The sequence below is a fragment of the Venustampulla echinocandica genome (genome assembly GCF_003357145.1).
Source record: "Venustampulla echinocandica strain BP 5553 chromosome Unknown scaffold_0, whole genome shotgun sequence".
Taxonomy (NCBI): domain Eukaryota; kingdom Fungi; phylum Ascomycota; class Leotiomycetes; order Helotiales; family Pleuroascaceae; genus Venustampulla; species Venustampulla echinocandica.
The window spans coordinates 4,605,285-4,620,380 of NW_022474205.1; the positions used below are offsets into that span (position 1 = coordinate 4,605,285).

Sequence of the window (15,096 nt, forward strand, 5' to 3'; positions counted from 1 at the left end):
AGCCAAAGGCGGTTAATGACAACATAAAGAACGGCTGCCATGCGAAGTGACTGTTTCCAGGATTTTGTAACATTGATTTAGTAAATTTGAGATTTGTGTTAAGTTATTGGGTGCAAAATTAGAATTTAGGATGTTTTGAATGCGAGTGTTGTGTTAAGACACTCGGTACAAAAGTAGATGTGGATATAAAAGTTGAGTGGGCAGCTGAAAAAAAGTCACATATGTTGTAGATCTTGATGAACTAAACAACAAGGTAAAGTAACATGAAATAATAGAAGGCATCCAAAGGGCACAATGGAGATTTCAACTTCGTGGCCCGAAATTGAAATAAATAAACGCGGCCATCCCCATATATCTCTGAGATCTGAGATTGTGGATATGGGATGCTATTCTTGAGAACATTCGCGTATTATTGCTTTGCGCTTTCACATCGGGGAATCATATCCCACTATTCCACGTACGCTCTTGTCTTTTGACCCCTAAAGGAAACTTCCTTTGCTTTAGATAGAACTGGAAATATTTCTCCTCTTGCCAAGTACATCCCGAAGTCCGGGATAAGTGGGGGTATTTCTCAAGAGACGATATTTTCCCTTTTCCATTAAATGTGTTTCTGGCCAACTTGAGTCTGGAGTCAAATAACGCCCTCGGCTCTATCTCTCTACCTGTACTTTGTACGAAGCAGCAAATAGATCCTGTCTCTATAGCGCATCGGAAGCCGCCCGGACCCGTGAATCTGCCCAGTAATTTTGCGGCTTGCAGGGTCTACGGGCGCTGGGGACCCTGTGCTTTTTGATAGTTTTGAAGCACAATGCCGTCATCGTCGACTTCATCCCAACCTTGGAATGCCCGGTCTTTTGCTATCGTGAAATCTCCATTGCCAATTTCCGACTTGATTTCCGACCCGACGATTGGCCCTGCTGCAAGAGTTGATGTCTTGCAGTGTGTAAGTGGCTTTCCGCCACACCTTGTAGGACGTGTGCGATGTAAAGTGGTCGAATTGCTTCGAGTGTGATACAGTGGTGGCGGGGTGCATAATAAGGTCGGCACTTGGACTGTGACGGGGTGTGGCTTGGGGTTGACAGTTCCTGATTCACCGCAAAACCTGCTATGATATCAAGGTCTGTACGAAGTACTGTATAAGCAAAGCCTATCGCGAGTCGCGACTACCGCATTCCAGTTCTCTTCCGACCCAACCACTTTTATTGACCCATCGCAGCATTCCACAACTTTGCATTCCGCGACGAGGACATCGCGAAAACCACATCCTCACCACTGAGACACTCTCCAAATTCTCAATCAAATAACTTTGCGCCCTCTCAGACACACCAGCAAAAATGCGCGTCAAAACTGGCTTCGAGATGACACTCTCTTACATCCTCCACTCGATATTCCGCTTCCTCCAGCTAGTTCTCGCGCTTACGGTCTGCGGCCTCTATGGCGTGGATCTGAATAAGGCGAATAAACTGCACGGCCATTCCGATGGGAAATGGGTTCGTCTACTCATCCGTCCTGTGTTATGCTTAACAATATGTGCTAACAAATGATATCTAAACAGGTCTACGCAGTAGTTGTCGGCTCCTTCTCAGCCGTGACCGCCGTTGTCTACCTCGTCCCCTTCGTCTCCCGGATCGCCATCCTCTTCGTCTGGGACAGCATCCTCTTCATCCTGTGGATCACCCTCTTCGGTGTATTCGGTAATATGTATATCCACGAGAAAGCCGAAGGAGATTCTGGGGTGCAGCGCATGAAAAATGCGGTGTGGGTTGACTTAACGAATGCGCTATTGTGGTTGATAAGCGCCGTGGGGATGGTGGTGTTTTGGCTAAAGCATAGAAATGGTAGGTCGCAGTGGACTGGGCGGGCTATAGTTTGAGGGGTTGGCCGGGAAGAAGAGAACTGAGGAAAGGGGTTAAAACGTTTTAATGATTAGCAGGAGGGTATAGTTAATATTTTGCGTGGTACTTTTGCAGAAGGCCCCTCATCCGCCGAGCTTTCACAAGTAGTGGCCTCCACTTTGTTTGGGGTTTCCATTATCCATATACCACTTGCAGCGTTTCCTTGCGTACAAGAGATACCATTATCGATCACTTCATGTTGTACCTACCTAAATAGAGGCATATCTCGCCCAGGACCTTCCGAATTACTCTGCCGTATGACGCTCTTAAGCTGCCTCCTTTAGAACACCTGTTAATGTTATCGATCCATTTAAAGTGCTACCCGAGTGTAGAGATAAGCTCCATAAGGCCACGGGCATACCATGAGGCGCAAATATAAAGTACACTGCTAAACTGGAGGAAAAGATTCCCGAGACGTCGCCGGAATCAACACTCTCCTTCAGCGGGGTAATATTGCCATCAATGACGAGTTCGGGAATTGTGGGGAATAAGTATATAGCGCAAAAGATATGTGGAGAGACGCAAGGGGCTTCGAAGTACATAACGAAGCACATGTAAGAGGAAGTCGTCGATTTGTCATTTTAAAGCTACCAGAGTCTAGGGTGAACTGAATATTACCGTAGCACGGCGACGCCTCACTACCCGGTACGAATACGGGTGATCATTACTACCCTCAGAAAGGGGTTCCGTCAGTTCTAAATTTAGGAAATTGTTCCGTATTTGCAAAAGCCAAGGTGCAAAAGTAGACATTCTAACAGAGACACGAGCTCAAGAAATTCCTGTTCGTCCTATACAGGTGGGGGTATGTTGCAAAGTATGTTGTCTTTTTTGAGACACTCGTGTTTGAAATGTGACGATGTCGTCATCATACAGCACCGAGCAACAATGACAGATGCCAGGAAGGACCCTGAGTAAATTCTTCGCTGCCGCCACTGCCGTGCCCTAAGAAAGGGGATCTGCGGATTATCTTGCCATTCGTTAGAGACATCCCATGCGTTAATCTTTTCAGATGAAAGCTGTGATGAAGGCAATTTAGTTGTGCGGTATGTAACGGGTTTCTTGGTCTAGGGGAAGGATCTTGGCCAGGGCAAATTTCTTAAGCTTAGTATTCGTAATAGAATACGGAGGCTTCCTGTTTTCTCCATCCTGTCATTGTGGGGTGGAAATCAATAACTGTACTAATAACCCTCCGTAACATAAAGGTAGAGGCACACACTCAAACTTCAAAGAGGGGGCGGCCCGTAATGTTAGAGGCTTAAAGCATAGGACCCTAACCGCTCGGCAGCGCAGCTATATATCGAGAGGGAAAGTATCGGCAGCACTAGCAGGAGAGAAGCTCAGTATATGTAAACTCTACACATTGTGTAACCTTTGTCAATAGACATCGTTCGCATAATCATAAAGGTGCTTGAGAGGTATTGAGGCGAAATGAAGGCGTAAAGGAGGCCACTCCTACGTAGTGCACCACGTACGCCTTGCAAAGCAGTCCTCTTTAGACGGGGCGGCTTGAAGACACTTCGTCTGCCAAGAACATAATGTTGGGCTCATTACGAGTAGTAGCAAGCCCGCGCAAGCACCAATGACAAGCGACTTGATCCCGGTTGCACGGCATATTGGAGGTTTCGCGTCGACCTTGTATGGCTTTGGCTTTGGCTTTGCAACCCGATCGTCACTAGGAGCCAGCGACTCCGGCGCCGAATTCCGAAATTCACCTCTCACACTGGCCAGTTGGGCAAACCCGACTTTCTTATGTACCTAGTTCATCCCTCGTCCTCGAAACAGTCGCCATCAGCCAGACAATCTCGTCAATCTGAACCCCTCCTCGAAACCTGTGAATCTGAACCTGGGAGCGTTGTCACGAAACAAGTCTTCACGATTTATGACTCTAACCCATATGCATATCTATCGCCACAGCTCGCACGCCAACTTCAACCCCCATCACACTAAGAGCAAACAACTTCAACTTCAGCTTCGACCTCGATTTCTACGTCGACTTTGACATTCGATTTCGATTTCTTCGCAGACTAGCAGTTGCCCAATGCCCCAAGCTCCCTAGTATAGCCACAACACAAGGCTGCCCCAAAGGGATACTTGTTTCCCTAAACTGCCGGGCGTTGAAAATGAGTAGTCGATCCTTCAAGTCAGCGTCTTACTTCGCTTCCGCCGCCGCCCAGCAAAAGGGACCCCGGAGCCCTCGACCACCGTTCGTACGCACCACTTCAACGTCCGCTCCAACTTCGTCCATGGCTTCGACGAAGGGCGACGACGCCTTCCTCTCGTCATTTCGATCTTTGAATACCGGCGGCGATATCAAGGAGGCGGCCGTGGTAGGAGACAGGAAGACTGTAGGTGGTGGCGGGGCAAGTTCACGCCGTGACCCCTCTGGTAAGCCTTCTCCGTCGTGCCGTGGAAGCGTGGGATGGAATGTGGAGTGTAGTACTGCGCTACAAAGCCCACTACTGTAATACCCACTTCGCCCGGCAGCCACGCACCCATTTGTGGTTCTTGTCTTAGTCCTTATATTTACGAGTTATAGGTGATAATAGCCCTCCTGGTCCACAACTCAAACCCGAAGCTTCACCATCGCGGAAGAGAAGCACTCCCATCGCAATCGAGTTACCTCACAGAAGCGCCCCTATTGCGTATACCCCTTTGACAGGACGAGGGGACTTGATCGGGTAAGTTATGTCTCTTAAATGTTTAAATCCACAAGCACCAATCAAATCTTGACGCTAGAGTGTCTTCGTGCTGTACAATACGTACTGACTAGTTGGTACAGAGGTTACTTCCCGGACCACGACGAAGGATCCTTCAAACCTCATCCGTTTGGGCCACACCAGAGATCTGGAACCTCAACTCCCGGCTCGCCATCCAACATGTCAGCTTCGTCATCCCATTCGTCGCCTGGCTCAGATATCACGCCTCGGGGCCCTCCTACAGTCCTCACCCCCATCGTCAGCAACAATAGTCCTACGTTCCCAACCACTGATGCCCTTGGCATCCCACTTGGAAAATATTATCCCTCAAACTATATGCCACCCGTTACAGCAGCAGCCTCCACGTCCCGCATGCCTACCTCAGCCCCTCCCACTTACTTGTCCATTCCGCAAGTCGCCAGTTCCAGGAATAAGAAGACCCCAGGACACGAGAGACACAACAGCGACATAAAGCGCAAGCTTCAACAATACCAACGGGATATGATCGCACAGGCAAGGGTGGCGTCTGCCTCCACTGCTTCCCACGCCCTCACGGTGCCCAAGCCGGTTGGTCCGAGATTAGCACCGTGTGGAAGCCCAGGACCTATCACTCCACTGGAGTTGGAGGAGAGCGATAGTTATCTTGCTGCTGGTGCTCGAGCTAGGGGAAACGGCTCGATTGGGACCGAACTTGAGAAGCAGAGGCAACTGGCGCAGGCCGCGGTGGGCATCGAAAACCAGAGACCTAGGACGGCAGATGCCCTTGGTATCCTGAATTAAGCAAAGATGACTTGTCGGACGGAGTCGGCCCAGGTTGTACAACCTCTTAAAACCTATATCATTCCCGTAATGAATGGATCCATGGCTATCTGGTTCCTACGGCATCGACCAAATATTCCCGCAAACGGCCAACTCCCCTCGTTCGCTAGGTCTCAATCCAGCCACTAAACTCCTTATTTATTTCGACCAAAAATGACCCGAATTACCGCTTTGTTTTACCAGCCCCAGCATGTACTACAGAACGCTGCACCCAGAGGCAATCAACCCACCTCAAAAAGCGAAATCATCATCATGCTAGCATTAACCGGACCGGGAGCCCCATGCCAAGTGCTGGTGTGGACTCTATTTATTTTGCATTGGTTTCGGTCTTTTTTTCCATTTGCGTTGCTGGCGTGGGAGATACCTCTTGTTTTTTATGGGATTGCGAATTAGATACCAAATAGATGCCAAGTGATGGTCGTCCGACATGGGATAAGATTGCCATTAAGGGACAGTAGACCGCATTAAACAAAGTCAAAAATGCCACAGACCCCTTAAAACTTCCTATTTTGATTCTCTCTACCCCTTGTTTGCCTTTACAGTCTAATATGCCGCCAACCACCCCTAAACTCGTCCTTCTATGCACTTAAAAATGGAATTCGATAAAAGTATCTACTATCCGCTTAGTAGCAAGGGATATGTTGGTCCTCTATCTATCTTTCCTAAATCGATTCTCGAATTACACAGGATATGTGAGATCTCACCTTCGGCTACTCTAGCCTCTCAACTGGGTTTCCCTAACAAGCTCGTTTTAACCGAGTTCTAAATTAATCTCCTCTAATCCCCCAAAAAGGAGATCAAAGGAAAAAATAGCAAAAGAAAGAAATACCGCCCTTTTAGTGGGATTTAGCGGTGCCGAGAAGCCCAATTTTTTGTGTTATCTCTGGCAGAGTGTCCTGGGTCCTCCTTGGCAGTGGGTTATGGCGGCCTAAACGCTGACCGGTACGACCGTCTTTCCATGTCACCAGTCTCTAATTGTTAACCTAAAATCGCTTATTGGTTTTATATACCTATCCAGAGGGACAGGCTACGCGCCGGTATTGCCGGTATTAGCCCGGTGGTTTCCCTCCGCGCTTCATGATTAGCTTTTGGATTGCCTGATTTTACAAGCAATATTTGATATATATCTGTTGGATAGGCATTTAAACGCCTATTCTCCTCTATATTGCATCTACTTCTGTCTTAGGCTAGCCTTGAGCCTTGAGGGCTAGTAAATGGATTTTTGTTACCTTTTGTAGGCTAAATGATGATCGATAGAGCTTTATATATAGCATACTCGAGCACCTTTATAAACTAGGTCTAGAAATAGCAGTTATCTATTGGAGTTGCACGTTATCTTCTGCTGTCTAGGAACGTATAAGGTTCAAGATAAACTCCCAACCAATTTCCATCCATCTTGTTCTTCAGCATCGCGTTATTTACCTGCTCTTACCCCCACTTCGTATTCAAAGCATTATATTTATCCTGGGGAATCCCAACAACACTACCATGCCTCAAATTACTTGGAAATGAGCTCCGATCCGCATCCGTCCATGAATTAGCATTCAAGTTAGTCGACGTAAATGGCCTATACCCATCTCCCCCAAAATAATCCAACAATAATATAACCCGCCCCTGTACCTGGTTGTCCATATACGCGTAAGGGCCCTCAACACCACTTCTGATGTAAGATGTGGCTCCGCCTGGCCGTGTCCATGTACCAAAGAGGCCGGTGTCGGATCGCTCCATGTAGACGTTTGTCGCTGATTCGTTTTTGATGAAGCGCGCGAAGCTGTTGTCGCCTAGTTGGAGAATGGAGAGGTCGATTATCGAGGAGGAGGCGGAAATAAATGTCTGGGGTGTAGTGAAGGTTTTGAAGTCGCTGGTGTAGGCGTAGCGGATTTGATCAGGGCCAGGATTGCCAGTATGCCCTGAGTCTGAGGCGGAGTACTGGTATTTGATATTAGTGGACGGAGAGATAGGCATTGGTGTGCAATCAGCTTACGAATTTTGACGCCCAGTGAACTAGATACATGCCTATAGACAGTCAGCATTGGTAAAATACTAATCCAGATGATGTAACAAAAAGAAAGATTCTACCTTTACTCGGGTCCCAAATGGCATCTGGCGCCCAGACCATCCCTGCATTATCATTCTCGACTTTTACAAGTCGTTCAGCGCCCCAATTGATCATATCCGTGCTCTCCCATATATAGATACTCAAGGATCCCTTCCGTTGAGCTTTATCCCACGTCGTCTATTCCACGCCCACATTTCAGCACCGTGGACCATCTAGTCAAATATTCCATAACAAAATCTACTCACTTTCCCAATATCCAAATTCGTACCGATAATATACCATTTCTTTCCGGCTTCTGCTCCAGCTCCACTGATAATCGAGGGGTCACGCACCCCTCCCGTCCCGCTAGATGGTTTGAGTATCGGCTGGCCTTTGTTCAATCCTTTGAAAGAAAGTGCATTGTTGCCATTACTGAGGTAGAAATATATATTTGGTGCATTTCCGAGGAAGAATATCCCAAGATAGCCTACAAGGCTAGAGTCGGCGCGCTGGGCAATCTCAGCGGACTCGGTGGTTTCGGTTGGCAGAGCTAGGACAACAGCGCTTGCGACGAGGATGGTGGGAAGGAGATGGGAGAACTTCATTATGCATAAATGAAATAAAGGAAGACTTTCGAAATGAAAATTTAAAGAAATCAGCTTTAGCAAACTTTAGGGAAGATATTCGGTGATGTGCGGGGAAGTTCTTTCCTCAAGACGTTCCCGAATTGGCACCAAGAATCTTGGGTACACAAAATTATGTCCCTCGTTCGTGGATTATTTAGCACGTTTTCCAGCTTTGCCTGAAATAATGGGAAATGCGTGTAAAGGAGGATAAATTGAGTAGTCCCGGTTCTCAGCCTAGCCATGGAACCCACCCGGTCGGTGGAAGGGGTACGAATTTCCTTACCTCCAGGTAATAACTATATTGACGCTTAATGTTGTCAAACACGTCTGTCGTGAATGGTGCGCATATGAAGATTAAAGTAGGCAGGGACCACAAGGTCAAGTTTGTGGAATTTGTGGGGTAGCGTTAGGGGTACTAGAAAGGGGTGACAGGGCTCAACAAGCGAACCCCTGAATATATTATTTCTGATAAGCATCATTTCGATTCTTAGATCAAGACTAATGCAGCCTTTAGTTTTACTTTATTCTTTCTTTTCTAGAGCTGCGCAGTATGTTATTGAGATATGCATACTGAGTTTCAGCAATATAAGATGCCGAGAGTGGATTTGTCTTAATTAATCTCCTTGGCATTAGTTTAGAAGTTCTAACCTATCCTTAATGCTTTATCTAAGTGGAATGGATTGTTATGATTTGTACCTTATTTTTCTTTCAAGTATATATCATATCATTACACCACTCCAGCACTACACACCTTGCTCCATTGGCAAAGCGCGCTCAACCTCTCTACTGAGAGGATGGGGGCCTATTCGTTAGCGAAGATCTAGGTTCCTTTTTTCATCCAAAGGATTATTACTGCTCTAACTCTCCGAGATCGCGGTCGCGATAGCGCTTCATTGCTTACGTATTTTTTGTTGGGATGAGGGGAGCAATTAGTACTTTTAAAAGGATGCTTTTCTTTTGATTTGGAAGGTGGATAGGACAAAGGCCGTGCCTGGTTTTGTTAACGTCTAGAGCTCTAGAGCCAAACAAAGGGAATCCTGTTCTAGGGGGAAGGTGAGCTCTTTCATCTCCACTGAACACAATAACCTTGTTACTTGGTTTTAGCGACGAGAACAGAAATAAGTTGAGTTCTATATATCTCCAAATTTGAACTTTCGTTACATTTACTCCCAACTTCTCGTGTACATCCTTAACTAATATCTTGAGTGTTGCAATAACCGTTACGTACAAAAGTAGCGCAATACAAATTATAAGGTAGCTTCTTCGAAATCATGTTCGGCTACACAGGCAGAAGCAGTGGATCGAAAAGACCGGCGCCGTATGCTGATGAGGACGATGACGATGACGATGACGATGAGTCGGATACTATTAGCGTCGCAGAAGCCGAATGGAATGGCTTCAAACCCTTCGTGACTCGCAAGCAACTCACCAGTTTTTTAATCAACGTTGTGCACAACGGGGTAGATAAGGAGTTCGCGGCCAGAGGGCGAAGGCGTACTGACGGTAGTCCAAGCTCCGGGCCCTCATCGAGGGAGCCCTACGGTTCATCCAGTAATGGGCGGACACAGTTCTCACCTGATAATGAGCCCAACTATCGCTCGAGTTCTCGAGGGCCTGAGGCTGGTAATAATACGTATGGGAGAGATAGAAATCAAGGAGGCCGACCTAGGGCAGCTTCGCATCGATCCTACGGTCCGTCCAGTGCTCGTGATATACCTTCCTATGATCGGGCAACACCACCACCGATGTTCAGCCAATCGTATTTTAGCACTCATTTTCCTCCTCCTCCACCTCATAGTAGACACGAATCATACGAAGAATGGAGAAATAGGAGTTGCCGTCCTCCTCGCGCCGGACCTCCACCGCCTCAGCGGAGCCAGTCTTACACAGAGCATAGATCTCGTGAACCTTCAGCACCGCCTAGATCCAGGGACAGCTATGAACCTTCTGATGATGGTGGTTTCGGGGTTAGAACTATAAGGATAGGAGGTCGAGTCTTTGAGGTTCGCAGGACTCGGTGCTGAGCAAGCTGAAAGATATGCCAACAGATATACTGCAGATAGCCGGCGCCGCCATGAAGAATCGCATTGATAATAGCTGAAAGTTACTGCCCTAGTATCGATGTTGATATTCGAGGATGCCATGCAGGATATGGACTCCACCGTCTGTCATTTCTCGGATTGGTCAGTCGAACAGAAGAGTTAACTGGATACCCAGGTAGAACTTCGTACAAAATACCCCATGGAAATAGAATTATAGAATCAAAACATTTCCAAAACGAATTGCAAGTCCACTCAAGTAACTACTAATTATACTCTAATGAATCGAGTTGTTTCCATATGCCGGATCCACGTGTGAATTCAGACTACCCTAATCAAGATAATTACGGCCTACTATTGCGCCTATTAAATAATACCAACCCCTTTGTACTTGTAACAATAATCTTTTTATAAAACACTTTAATACCCAGGCAGCTTGCACTCTCACAAATGTATATTATACTAAATGATACAAAAGAAGATATCTAGGCTACTCACAACTCCTATTTACTGCACATATTTAGCCTTTAACACGAGTAATTATACTCTTGTTTTAAGGGACAAGTATCACAACCACGCACATTGGTTTACCAAATTACAATTATCTGTTGACCCCTATCTATTTCTTCGGTCTTTGTTCTAATTTCCGTAGCTACCTAATAACCTCTTTATTTCAAACCAACCGAAAAGCTTCTCTTATTCTGTCTTCTTTATTCTAGATAATGGCGATGATAATAATCAGGGTGTTTCAGTAAACTTGACCTTGTTCCTTTGTGCTTATCTCTTTGTAGCTCCTCAACTTGATTTTTAACTGGGTACATAAACATTGGCAGCATATCCATACTTTCTTCATACTCCATCTTCTCAGCCACCATCACTTTTCTGTACTCCTCTAGAAGGGACAAGATTATACACCGCACCGCAATCATGTCGGCCGCTGGCAACTATTTCGACTACTCCACCTCTACCACCAATGGCGTATACCCCTTTGATATTGATAATGGCCGTCCTGATATTGATCGGGCGCGCCGATACATGATTCGACACCTTGTGGAAAAACGCAATTTCACCAAGCAAAGTGCTACTGATCTAACACAGGCGTATTGCGATAGCTGTTTAGGCGATATCCCGCGCCGGCTATGCCTTTTGCACTACATCCTAGTTCGAGATTTCATGGAAATACAGGGCTATTCTCAACAGGACGCTGAGCGCAGAGCCAAAGCTACTTTCAAGCGCTGGCCAGTGGGCATCATCGACGTGCTTGCGACAGCGCTATTGCGCATGCATGGAGACATCATGAAATCCGCTTTCTCCGATGGCTGCACCAAAAACGGAGTTCGCAAATGGTTTATGAGTGACAGTCGCCAGATAATATATGGAATGTTAGCATATTTTATGACTGAAACCCGCGAAATACTAAACATGGCACATACCATGAACTACGGGCTCTTTCCACATGGATTGAACAAAAATCCATCCCAACTAAGCCCATGCCCTCATACGTTTGAACCTGCATTTATCCAATTTGCAAATTCATATGGCCCAGCATACGAGAACGGAAACATGGGGTACCCTAGTACAACGCCCGGCGAAAGAGAGGGCAACAGCAGAGTCCCTCATAATTTTAGATCCGCATTTGACCGCTTTATGCTTCCAATTTGCCAATCAAGGGAGGATAAGAATATGGAGACTCTTAGTACAAAATTCAAAAGAGAGGATGGAAAAATCCTAGTCCCTCATGATTTTATAGCTACTGCATATGCCCGTTTTACACTTGCATATGGCGAATTAAACGATAATGAGAAACTGGAGACTCCTAGAATAACATCCGATGAAGAAGAGGATGGCAATGAAGGAAAAGTTTGCCTGGACGGTCTTGATATTTCGTCTACACTCCACAGGTGGCTCTTTCCACAAGGATTAAACGATCGAACCAAACTAAACATACGCGTTAATGATACTGCATCTGTATTAATCCGGTTAAATTATGCACTTGTACGTGGCGAATTAGACTAGAATGACGAGGATATGGAAGCACCTAGTACAACATCCGACGAGAGGGAGGATGGCGAACAGCGAGGGGCTAGCCTGGATGGGAGCCTCCCCAATCAATCCCATCTTGAAGTCTCCTCTTCGCTTCAAAAGTCTTCCCTTTACAGAACAATCTAGCGGCAACGAGATCATTGAAAAATCCAAGGGCTCTTTGTAGATTATCACTACTCACTAGCCTTTTGACCATAGAATTCCAAACTGCTTTTCTTTTGTTTGTTAGCGAGTTGATACTTGCCAGGAGAACTGGAGGAATTCCTAACATTGTAATAGGTGTTTATATATAGGCCAGGCACACCTAGCGAACTACTTCAACTAATATAGTTATTTCCTAAATATTCCAATTTGAACCACGTGGGTGTGTTGATGAATACCCTTGAAATGTGTTGCCTTGTGCCGCTCGGTTGCCAATTTGCCATGATGGGCGTCGAGTAAGAACAGCACCAAAGTAATAATTAATACCAAGACTAATGTAGGGGTGGAATAATTGCGAAGCCATGAAATTCGCCAATGTATAGAACAGAGACAAGGAAAATAACGGGGGAAAGGGGCATACTTCACTTGAGAAGACTTGCAATTTCAAACCTTTTTCAGAGAAGCTTTGTAGTGACCGAGTTATCTATTGTCGGTATGTGTTAGTCCTCGATAGGTGATCGTAATCGAGGTATAGGTTAACTGTGGTTGCAAGTGTGCCCTCATGGGTGTGTGTTTCGGCCTCGTAAAATCGAACTTAACTTCCTAACATAAACAACATCACTTCTGACATCACCGAGCAAAAGAATTGTGAATCGTCGAGGCCCCTTTAGACTTCACCTTGTTGAAGACTTCAATTCGAAGAGTTGTTCACGTCTCACTTTTGTGGGAAATAACGATCGGGGGTATACTTCCTCATCGCTTTAGTGATCGTGGGGATTGCAAGGTAGGTGGACGACCAACTCACATTTGTGGAGTGTCCTGTTCATTTGTCCTGGAATAACCATAGCTTATAATCTATTAACTAGTTCAGCTACAATTAAGGTCTGCAACTGTGCCACCTCTAGCATAGTATATACTGTATATGGTGCCAAAATAAGACCTTTCTGCGCTTCATACCAAGGCAACAAAACTGTCATTACAATAGTGGTTGCCATTCTACGACGTGGTAGTATAGGAACCAGGTATTACAGTCGATCAGAAGGACACAGTCGTTCCTCCCCATCCTTTACTCTACCTAAGCCATAACACTCATTATTATCAATATGTGCGTTGCTAGAGTTCATTAGAACTTGGCACTTGTTCCAAGCTGGTTGCCTCCTTCATTTCAAATTCCTTGTCGCGGTACCCGTCAACAGTACTTAGTTTCCAGCCACCTTCAAGTCGAAGAATTTAGAGACCAACTTCAACTCGAACTTCTGGTCGTTAAGAACAGATGCACCAGCGGATATAGACCGATATGGTTGTCCTCCATTTCATCCAGCTGTTATGAGAGTCCTTTGCCCGCTCGCTCCCCACCCTGAGGTTTTGATAAAGCTACAGAACGTCAGAATATCTCTAATAAGTTGGTGGCACCGACACCAATGGAGGGGCGTGTTCATATTGCTACACCAGAAGCCGAGGCCCTCCAATTGACTAGAAGAAATACGAAGGTAGCGTTGCGGTTGAGCTTTCAGCTACCAAATCCAAAAAAAGCACTCGTGCCCTAGAAAGCTTGCCATTCACATCCACCTCGCCACCCACTTCTTCATCCTCTTCGATTAAAACCGCAGCAACAACATATACCACCGAGAAACCCAATCCAGCCCCTGCCACCGCTCAATCCTCGTCGTCCGATTCCAGAGTCAGTTCAAGGTACGGTAATCAGACTGACAGTTTGTTTTGGAGATATTTTCCTTACCATTATTATAAGCGCGACCCTTAGTATTCCCTACCGCCGGCGGCGGCAAAAGGCCAAATTGATGAAGGGTAAAGTGGTCTTAGTCTGACCACAGTCAGATTAAAGGAGCCAAATGGAACTTCAAAAAAGTATCACCTAGTGGCATTGGACATAGAAAACAGACCGACAAAGTTGAGGCCGAAACATACTTGAATGCAATGTGGCTTAATATCAGAAGGATAACTTTAAGGATAAACTCAAACCCAGGGATCGGGCATCTAATAATAGGTATAAGGGATACTGTCTTTCAAAAGCTATTGGCGAAGAGTTTGGGAGCCACTTAGCCCGATGGCAGAGTTGTATGAAGTGAGATCCCCTCGACTAGCTCAGATGAGTAGGGATAATTTATCGATCCCTAGATTCTATGCCGAGGTTGAAAATTGTGCTCAAACGGCAAGTTAATGTTGCCACCAGCTACGGACCTGTTGCAACTAGACGGAATAGAAGGAGGAAAGTATATCAACGGGTCTCATCTTAGGGAGGTATTTTGATCTCTGCTACTATGTCTCCAGCAATTGGCAAATCTTCGTACGTATTTTTACCATATTATAGAGCACTAACTATCCCGGTTGAAAAGGGAGGAATAAAAGTAGACAGCTATGTGTATGTTTTGTCAACGGTTCAAGCAGGAACTACACTATTGCTTGATATGGACAAAATTCCCTCTATCTCCAAGGAATAATGCTATACTTTTAGACGGAATCCATAAAGTACCAAACTAATACTACACAATCTTGAAGGTTAATTTCTGCTGAGGTGGGCCTCACACTATCGCCGTACGGATTAGATCGCCCCCGTAGCATTCAAATTTGAGGAAACTGACAACCTTATTCTCTTTCTGAAGCCTAGTAATATTATCTAAACGTGTACTTTCCTACGGCCCTCGCTCTGTATCCGACCTAACTCATCTCAGGATGAAGTCCACTTGGATTTGTTCCTCTCCTCTAGATCAACACGTCCAAGACAATGTTTGTATACAACCCGGGCCAATCAGCCTCTCCAGCATATCATCGTGCCCCCTA

At 45.9% G+C, this 15,096-nt stretch overlaps 4 protein-coding genes across 4 annotated transcripts; 3 read left to right on the forward strand and 1 right to left on the reverse strand.

The window, feature by feature from the left end:
• Window positions 1-3,474: 3,474 nt before the first annotated feature.
• On the forward strand, window positions 3,475-5,371 carry BP5553_01432 (uncharacterized protein; the record flags this gene model as incomplete). The annotated part of the gene is made up of 4 exons (XM_032010055.1): window positions 3,475-3,646; window positions 3,810-4,280; window positions 4,432-4,573; window positions 4,675-5,371. The coding sequence occupies 4 exons, from the start codon at window positions 3,475-3,477 to the stop codon at window positions 5,369-5,371; spliced, it is 1,482 nt and encodes a 493-aa protein (XP_031874109.1).
• Window positions 5,372-6,838: 1,467 nt separating this feature from the next.
• BP5553_01433 (uncharacterized protein) lies at window positions 6,839-8,053 on the reverse strand (the record flags this gene model as incomplete). Its single annotated transcript, XM_032010056.1, has 4 exons — window positions 6,839-7,339; window positions 7,395-7,426; window positions 7,490-7,646; window positions 7,715-8,053. 4 exons carry the CDS (start codon window positions 8,051-8,053, stop codon window positions 6,839-6,841), a joined length of 1,029 nt encoding a protein of 342 aa, XP_031874110.1.
• Window positions 8,054-9,345: 1,292 nt separating this feature from the next.
• Window positions 9,346-10,098, forward strand: BP5553_01434 (uncharacterized protein; the record flags this gene model as incomplete). Its single annotated transcript, XM_032010057.1, has 1 exon — window positions 9,346-10,098. The coding sequence occupies one exon, from the start codon at window positions 9,346-9,348 to the stop codon at window positions 10,096-10,098; it is 753 nt and encodes a 250-aa protein (XP_031874111.1).
• Window positions 10,099-11,040: 942 nt separating this feature from the next.
• On the forward strand, window positions 11,041-12,129 carry BP5553_01435 (uncharacterized protein; the record flags this gene model as incomplete). Its single annotated transcript, XM_032010058.1, has 1 exon — window positions 11,041-12,129. The coding sequence occupies one exon, from the start codon at window positions 11,041-11,043 to the stop codon at window positions 12,127-12,129; it is 1,089 nt and encodes a 362-aa protein (XP_031874112.1).
• Between the last annotated feature and the right edge of the window lie 2,967 nt (window positions 12,130-15,096).